The sequence below is a fragment of the Benincasa hispida genome, chromosome 10 (assembly GCF_027475165.1).
Source record: "Benincasa hispida cultivar pf3 chromosome 10, pf3_genome.v1.1, whole genome shotgun sequence".
Lineage (NCBI taxonomy): Eukaryota > Viridiplantae > Streptophyta > Magnoliopsida > Cucurbitales > Cucurbitaceae > Benincasa > Benincasa hispida.
The window spans coordinates 11,153,743-11,162,968 of record NC_143487.1 but is presented as its reverse complement, the minus strand read 5'-3'; the positions used below and the strand labels follow the sequence as shown (position 1 = coordinate 11,162,968).

General features: G+C 37.2%; 1 protein-coding gene across 2 annotated transcripts; it reads left to right on the top strand.

Annotated features, from left to right (window-relative positions):
- Positions 1–719: 719 nt before the first annotated feature.
- Positions 720–7,256, top strand: LOC120088374 (homeobox-leucine zipper protein REVOLUTA-like). Of its 2 annotated transcripts, none has more exons than XM_039045612.2 (18): positions 720–1,646; positions 1,927–2,086; positions 2,426–2,514; positions 2,621–2,711; positions 2,813–2,908; positions 2,982–3,095; positions 3,193–3,276; positions 3,456–3,611; positions 3,703–3,777; positions 4,171–4,277; positions 4,352–4,535; positions 4,711–4,899; positions 5,268–5,348; positions 5,435–5,569; positions 5,881–6,209; positions 6,395–6,500; positions 6,612–6,761; positions 6,860–7,256. In XM_039045612.2, exons 1-18 carry the CDS (start codon positions 1,414–1,416, stop codon positions 7,007–7,009), a joined length of 2,529 nt encoding a protein of 842 aa, XP_038901540.1. In that variant the 5' UTR covers positions 720–1,413; the 3' UTR covers positions 7,010–7,256. The 2 variants fall into 2 exon arrangements, with proteins under 2 accessions (XP_038901540.1, XP_038901539.1); XM_039045611.2 differs by having other exon boundaries at positions 6,609–6,761.
- The last annotated feature ends 1,970 nt before the right edge of the window (positions 7,257–9,226 follow it).

Below are 9,226 nucleotides of genomic sequence, written 5' to 3'. Positions count from 1 at the left end.
GAGTGCATCCCAGCCCCGCCCCTTTGTCAACCCTATTAGTGACCAATAAATTTTTTTCATATATTTTTTGTTATAAAATAACAAGAATAACACCAATTGAAACAGCGGAGGATCTATCGTGGATAATTGGTTAGGTCATCTGTGACTGGAATGACTACTTAATTATGAGAATGTAAATTTTCTCTCTTCTAGTTGATCAATGAAGACAATTAGAAGCTAAAACTATTATTGATGGCATCTCAAACCTATCAGGGGGTGGAGGGGTCAAAATCCCTCGGTGATGGTTTAATCAGATTCTTTAGAAAGCATCGATCTCTTGAATCATGGGGATTACGAATTGTCGATGGTTCTTTTTTATTTTTTTTTAAGGTATGTATGTGTATGTATGTATAAAAAAGAAGAAAAGAAAAGTAGAGAGAGAAAAGATTATTGTATAAAGTATAAAGTAGGGAGGGGGATAGTTTGGTCTTGGTTTAGGTTAGGTTAAGTTAAAATAAGGAAGAAAGGGGTAATGGTATAAACTGACAACTCCTAGTGGCCTAACACGTCATTTCATCTCCACACCAGGGACAACGACGTAAATGCGCCCAAATCACCTTCCCCCTCCCTTTCCAAAATTAATTAATTAAATTATTAATAAAATATTAATTAACTAATAAAATTAAAAAAATAATAATAAATAGAAAATAGAAAAAAGAGTAGTCCCACTGGCAAGTTTTGTCGATATGCGTGCATTTCAATTTCTCTCTCTTCTCTTTTCTTCTCTTTTCTTCTCTTTTTTATTCATTTATTCTCATTTCTCATACACATTCCTCTGCTCATCTTCTCCCCCCCTCTCCCGTTTCTTTTTCTTCTGATCATTAGGGCTCTTCCATTTTCAACTTCTTCACCACCCCTCTCATGTTTCTCACGCTCTCTCACTCTCCTCCCCCTTTTTTTCTTCTTTTCTTTCTTCCCTCTTCGTCTTCTTCTTCTTCTTCTTCTTCTTCTCCTTCTCCTTCTCCTTCTACATGTTTCTCTGCTGCTTCGCCACCGCATTCATTCTCCCCTGATTCCTCCCTTTCTTTCTAATGCTCTTTCTCTGTCCCCCATACCCATTCCAGCCATCCCCATGTTTCTCTACTTCAACTTCCCTAACTGATTACCTTTCCTTTCTGGACCAGAGTAAAGGGGGGGGTACTGTTCTGAATTTTGAGCTGAGTCTCTGTTTTACAGGTCGTCATTTTGCAACCCCATTTGCCATTTTTCTTTCGTTTCACGAGTTCTAAGGTTTAGAAACTGAGTTTTTACTGTTACCCATTTTCTATTTGGGGTTTTTATGCTCTGAAATTGAATCCCCATCAACCTCTCTTTTGGTTTCTTTGTTGGGGTTTTCGTCTTTTTTAGCTTGGGGTACTGTGGGTTTTGGACGAAATGGCCATGGCTATAGCTCATCATAGAGAGAGTAGTAGTGGAAGTATAACCAGGCATCTTGATAGTTCTGGGAAGTACGTTCGTTACACAGCAGAACAGGTGGAGGCTCTTGAGCGAGTCTATGCTGAGTGCCCCAAGCCAAGTTCTCTTCGACGTCAGCAGCTTGTGCGGGATTGCCCAATTCTTTCCAACATAGAGCCCAAGCAGATCAAAGTTTGGTTTCAGAATCGCAGGTATTTCTTCAATCCTCCTTCCTCATTCGTATCTCTTACCATTTCTTCTCTCTTCCGTTTCTTGATCTGATTTTATGCCTAAAATGATTCACTTTTCCTGCAATTGTTACGGTTTCAAATATCTAGACACCGGTGGTGGCATTTGGCTACGGTATTATGAAGCTTTTGTTTACTTAACCCGAGAACAGCTTTAATCATAGTTCTTAAGCTTGTTTTTCTCTTCGCTTTTGAAGTTTTGCTGTTCTGGGATGCGGAATGGTAATGGTGTTTGTTCATGCAGATGTAGGGAGAAGCAAAGGAAGGAGGCTTCTCGGCTGCAAACGGTGAACAGAAAATTGAATGCGATGAACAAGTTGTTGATGGAGGAGAATGATCGGCTGCAGAAGCAAGTGTCGCAATTGGTGTGTGAAAATGGGTTTATGAGGCAGCAATTGCAAACAGTAAGCATAATTATTCTATATCCATCTCTGCTAGTTTTACTTGTGTGGATTTACAGATATCCTAAAAGTTTAGTCTTGTTAAAGGGGGTCGTTTCTTTTTGTTTAGATTAAAAGTGATATATTTCCTATATTTAACATGTTGATGGTTTGACATTTAGTATATGTTGGCACATTTACGGCAGAGTTTAGTTAATACTAGGCGAGGTGGTAAAATTGTTTTGTAAATGTTAGAATCCTGGCTGCCATTTTGGTGCAGAAGAATTTTCTATATTTGCCTTATGTTTCTATAAATGGTGGTTTATGATCCTATTGTTATTATTGTTATTTCTGCTGTTGTAGGTGCCAGCAGCAGCAACTACTGATGCAAGCTGTGATTCTGTGGTCACCACTCCTCAACCTTCTCGACGAGATGCTAATAACCCAGCTGGGTAATTTTCCAAACCAATTATAGATCTGTTCTTTCTTCTTACCTCCAAATGAGCATTATGTTAGCTTGTCATCATGCCTTTTGTGTCTTCCATGTGCTTGGCACAGACTCCTCTCCATTGCAGAGGAGACCTTGGCAGAGTTCCTTTCAAAGGCTACAGGAACTGCTGTTGATTGGGTCCAGATGCCTGGGATGAAGGTTTTAATGCGTTTTTTCTATTTGCTAGATTTTTCTGTTTTTATACTCACCTACTATTATCTTATCTATAACATCATATCTGAATTATAATTTACTGCCAGCCTGGTCCGGATTCTGTTGGGATCTTTGCCATTTCACAAAGTTGTGGTGGAGTGGCAGCAAGAGCCTGTGGTCTTGTAAGTTTGGAGCCTTCGAAGGTAAAGACCGTTTTATGTCAGAAAAATGGTCGCGAATCTGCAAAATGAATTTTAATAATTAAGTTTTCTGCAGATTGCAGAGATCCTTAAAGATCGTCCATCGTGGTTTCGTGATTGTCGAAGCCTTGAGGTTTTTACCATGTTTCCAGCTGGAAATGGTGGGACAATTGAACTTGTTTACACGCAGGTAAAATGGACTGGTTCGTTTTTATTTTTTTCCTTGTTGCATCTTTTAGTAATGGTCTTATCGAGCAAAATAGTGAGGGTTGTCAGCTCTGTTGTAGGTATATGCTCCAACTACGCTTGCTCCTGCACGTGATTTTTGGACTCTAAGATATACAATAACTTTAGAAAATGGCAGCCTTGTGGTAAGCATGAGTTTTATTTTGTCACATGAAGTCGTCATTTTGTCAATTGGAAATGAAACATTTGTTCTGGACTTTAATATGCAGGATTCAACTGCCGGTATTTGTAGGCAGTTGATTGCTCTTGAAAAATAGATGTAAAGGGTAATTTCTGTTATTTTCTTGACCCTCCATATTTTCAGGTTTGCGAGAGATCTCTCTCTGGTTCTGGTGCTGGTCCTAGTGAAGCTGCTGCTGCTCAGTTTGTGAGAGCTGAAATGCTCCCAAGTGGTTATCTGATTCGACCATGTGAGGGTGGTGGGTCTATCATACATATTGTTGATCACCTAAATCTTGAGGTTTGTTTTGAATGCTCTCCCAGATCTTTTCTACTCTTGAAAACCTTGATTTCTTGGTTGTAACATTACTCTTATTATTTCTATATTGTAGGCATGGAATGTTCCCGAGGTGTTGCGACCACTTTATGAATCATCGAAAGTAGTGGCTCAGAAGATGACAATAGCAGTAAGAGAATTTTTCCTGATGAATTGAAGATCTTTTTTGAGAAATTTTAGTCTTTTAATCTAGATTATGTGTGTGTGTGTGAGAGAGAGAGAGAGAGAGAGAGTGAGTATATGATCCTGAAATGTGATTTTTCTGGTAGCAATTTGAAAATTGAGGCCTTTTTACTAAGGACTATTACTGAAGATACCATTAAGCAAAAGTTAGTATACAAATACCTATAGACCTGTTAGGTATTCTACAGTTATTCTTCTGGCTATTGCCACTATGTACGATAGTGAGTTTTTGATGGCCAGTTATGCTGTACTGCTCCTGAGAAGTGGACAGAGAAAGTATGATTTAACAATGGTGTTTGTTTTTTATTTATCAACTGAATGAACATTTGCCTTTGTGAAGGCACTGCGGTATGTTAGGCAAATAGCCCAGGAGACAAGTGGTGAAGTGGTTTATGGTCTTGGCCGGCAACCTGCTGTTTTGCGAACCTTTAGCCAAAGATTGAGCAGGTATATACATACTCTCTTATTAACGTATAAATCTAGCAGTATGTCAAACTCATATGTGCATTATCTTCTTTCAGGGGTTTCAATGATGCAGTGAATGGATTTAATGACAATGGATGGTCGTTGATCAATTGTGAAGGTGCTGAGGATGTGGTACTCACTGTGAATTCTACGAAAAATTTTGGCACAACATCAAACCCTGCTAACTCCTTGACATATCCTGGGGGAGTTCTTTGTGCAAAGGCATCCATGCTACTCCAAGTATGTTTATTTACTGTTGCAGTGTTACATTAAACAACTTGTGGTAGCTATTTTCTTCTCGTGGATTTTGTTGTTATGAACTTCATTGATAAATATGTTATGATTATTCTCTCTCATTAATGAGATGCAAATAGGTAATGATTGTTTTCATTTTTCTTCTTTTCTTTCTTGCTAGAATGTTCCTCCTGCTGTGTTAGTTCGTTTCTTGAGAGAACATCGCTCAGAGTGGGCTGATTTCAACATTGATGCATACTCTGCAGCAACCCTTAAAGCCAATTCATATGCATATCCAGGGATGAGACCCACAAGGTTTACCGGTAGCCAAATCATCATGCCACTCGGTCACACAATCGAGCACGAAGAGGTTTGTTTTAAATGGCATCTGTTTCTTGTCATCCATTGTTTGTGAGCTAGATACCATATTGTTGGCAAGGAGGAGTAACATGTTGAAATCCAATAGTTTTTCTCCAACAGTGGTTTCGAATCAGAATTATAAGCAAAACGTCATAGTATTATACTATATGAGTCATCAGAAGGCAACTCAATTCATGTTATACTATTTGGGCACTCCCCCCACCCAAAAAAGAAAAACCCCACCCGGAAAAAAAAATCTGGTTGTCAAAGTTACATCAGTGTCCGTTGCTTAAGGACATACATTTTCATTGTTTTGCTGATAAACCACATCAAACACAAGTTTTTTGTTTTTTGGGTACTGATTATAGTGTGTTACAGTTGCTTGAAGTGATTCGACTTGAAGGACATCCTATGGTACAAGAAGATGCCTTTGTTTCAAGGGACATTCATCTTCTTCAGGTTGGTTTAACTATTTGATTGTGAATAGAAGTTTTTTGGATGGTCGTGATCTTGTCTGGCTTAACAATAAGTTGCTTCTGTTCCAGATATGTAGTGGAATTGACGAGAATGCTGTAGGAGCGTGTTCAGAACTCGTTTTTGCTCCTATTGATGAAATGTTTCCGGACGATGCCCCTTTGCTGCCTTCTGGCTTTCGAATCATCCCATTGGATTCAAGAACAGTTGAGTATAATTGTTTCATACGAATTTGTAGTAGTTCTCCATACTTAATCAGTGGCAAAATTCTTGATGTGGATGCTATAATCTTGCTGTAAGCATAAGTCTCATTCTTGAATATTGAATTCTAAAGTACAGGCTACAGCCTTGTTCTCATTCTAGAATTTTTACTTTGGTTTGACCATGACATTATTTTGTGACCTAAGGAACTTATGTTTTAGGATATGGGTATTGCCATGTTTCAAACACGCCTTGTGCCGAATTTTCATTTGCTCATGTGAATGATACCTTACAACCTAATGATTTCTTGATGCAGAGTGATGCTAAAGGTAGTCAACGGACTCTGGATCTAACATCGAGTCTTGAAGTGGGTTCTGGAACAAGCAATACTGCTGGAGGAGATGCATCATCAAGTCAGAGCGCTAGATCGGTGTTAACTATTGCATTCCAGTTTCCTTTTGAAAGCAGCATGCAGGATAATGTTGCAAACATGGCACACCAGTACGTACGTAGTGTCATTTCCTCGGTGCAGAGAGTTGCTATGGCCATATCCCCATCTGGGGGCGGTCCAGCACTAGGTCCAAAGCTGTCTCCTGGTTCTCCAGAAGCTCTTACTCTAGCACATTGGATATGCAAGAGCTATAGGTATCTTTGATCACAATTTTTCTTTCAAACAGTTCATACTTTAATTTTTATGTACAGCCAGAAGTAGGAAATATTGAGAATATAACAAGGCTTGGTGAGATTTTCAGAGTTTAGCAGTGTCATTTCAAGGCCTTGTAGATAGATGTGATTTTATTAAACTTCTTTTAAACGATGTCTTATTTCAGTTTCCAATTGGGAACGGAGTTGATCAAGTCAGATTCCTTGGAATGTGATTCGCTTTTGAAAAATCTCTGGAATCATCAGGATGCAATATTGTGCTGTTCGCTGAAGGTACATTGACAAAAGTGGCATATGGAAACTTTTCTTGTCAGTAATTTGATCGATTCGATAATAGCAGTAGTAAACTGAATGGAGAATTTTTTCTGGTTTCACTCGCAGCAGTCACTGCCTGTTTTCCTGTTTGCAAACCAAGCTGGACTTGACATGTTGGAAACAACTCTAGTAGCTTTACAAGACATCACCTTGGATAAGATATTCGACGAGTCAGGTCGCAAAGCCTTGTGTGCTGATTTCCCAAAGTTGATGCAGCAGGTAGATTTAACCCACTCAATTGAATTGCATCAAGATGCTGCTAGTTTGGTATTGCTCCAAATGCATATTTGTTTAACTGTGTTTGCCTTTACAATCAGGGATTTGCATACTTGCCGGGAGGAATCTGTGCATCAACAATGGGGCGACATGTTTCATACGAACAAGCTGTTGCATGGAAAGTCCTCGAGGCAGATGAAACAACAGTCCATTGCCTTGCCTTCTCATTCATAAACTGGTCTTTTGTTTGATTGTGAAGCCTTCTTCAATGGCTCTCCTCGTCCTCATCCATTGGAACAGGATGAATGAAGATGAAGATGACTGTTTCAATGTCTAATGCAATGCCTCTGCTTCCAAAGTAATTTATTTTAAATTGTTAATTAATTGCTTTCCATCTTTTTCTCTTCCTTTCAATCCCCATTTTGATTCATGTAAATATTGGCGAGCCCATTAGATTACAAATACATGACCCATCAAGGAGGCAGTTTTGAAGCTTCAGTCTATAATTCTTTTTTTATCCTGCACAAACCTTTTTTTTTTCTTTAAAGCAAACTGCAGTAAAACAGCCGAATACCAACACAATCCCCATATCGAATAGAGGACAGAAGAAAAAATAGTGCAAGTGAGTAAGCCACGAAATTATAAAAACGAGAACAATTAACATAAGAAATAACACTTGCATGCAGACAATAAGATCATCCGCTTCCGAAAGCTCGACAACTAGACAAAGTACAAAAGTCTAGGCCATACGAAACATAGCCGTCTAAGGAAGCATGTGAATTTGACTTCATAATAACTTGAACGAATTGAATGAAAATGGATGAGAAATCGAAACCAATCCGAATGTACTTAATTGAAATCTGAATCTATTTGCTGAATCTGGACAGCTGTGGCCACCGAAAGTTACTGGCATTCGGCTACCAACTAAAGATTTGTTCATTGCTTTGGTGGGAAGGGAATGAGTAACCTTTTTCTTTTGCTGGGTTTGACTTTTCTTTTTTAAGTATTCAATCATTCTCTTTTTACCATAAATGGAAGAGCATTCATTTAAGATATGTTCTGAAACAATCAAACATTATTGTAGTATTGTAAAATTGTCATTTATTACGCTATATAGATGTTGATATTGATCTGACCTTTTACTAGTATAAGAAGAAAAAGTTTGTCTTCTTGTCAATGACTTTTTACTAGTCTAAGGAGAAAAGGCTTGGTATTTCGTATTTTCTGTGGTAGTGAAATTAGTAGGCCAAGAGCAACGATGTTTGGCCAACTAGATGAGAGTGTTTGTGTAGCAAGAAATTGGGAAATATAAATGTACAATAGGTGCAAGACTTTCTAATACTCTTACGTGTTAGTTGAGTTATGTTCGCTTTCTCAATTACAAATATACTTTAGCTTTTAAAATTTTAAATTAGTGCTTCTTATGTTTACTTCCTTTATAATAATGTCATTTTGAGTCAATGAAATAAAGTAATAGATTTAAGGTTCAAATATCATTTTGATACTTCAAGATCTATACTATTTTAGTCTATATTTTTTCAAATATCAAGATTTAATTCCACATGTCCATATTTAGTCCATAAATTATAAAATCAGTCTAATTTATAGTTAACTTTTCTATTAAAAAAATTAATATTAAAGGTTAGCCTCTACAAACCTTCATGTCGTATATTTTGAAAATATATCTACAAAAATTATTATTATTATTTTATCAATTTTGATTAAAGAAAATTATCTTCAAATTAACAAGTTGATGACTAGTTTTAAGATGTATAAAAAATACATGGATTAAATTAGGACATTCAAAAGTACCACGATTAAAATTGAATGAGTCTCAAAGTAAAAGGATGAAATAGTATTTTAACCTAGACTATATTTAAATATACACTTAATTTAATCATTCCAAAATAAAGAATTTGAAATGAATCAGATGTCCAGAAAATAATCGACTTCTATAGGCCAAGCTTAATTCTGATGTCCCCATGAAGAATTATATCTCAAGTTTTTAGCATGTGCATCAAGGCTTTCTAGAACCCGGTGTTTAACCTACATGGTGAAACCTTGAAAACCTATGTAATTTTACCATTCAACCTGTTCAGTTAGTACCATATACATTTATGAGAAATTGGAGAGAAAAAAGACTATAGTAAACATGAGTATAACTCGATAATTGGCATATACTACGTCCATTGGGATTAAAAGATCAAATACTCATACTTCATGTTAAGGTGAGGATACGCAAGAGTAATTGACATGTACTACTTCCTTTAAGATCGGAGATTCGAATTCCACTACACCCATTTGTTGTGCTAAAAAATGAAAGAGTATAAAATGGGCAAACAAAAAGATACGTTCTGAGATAAGTAAACTCAGCCGAAATCCCACCCATGAACCCAAAACCACACCCAAGACTAAGAAACATGAATGTTTTTGAAATGAAAGTCACAATAGAGAAATGATTCTTTCCC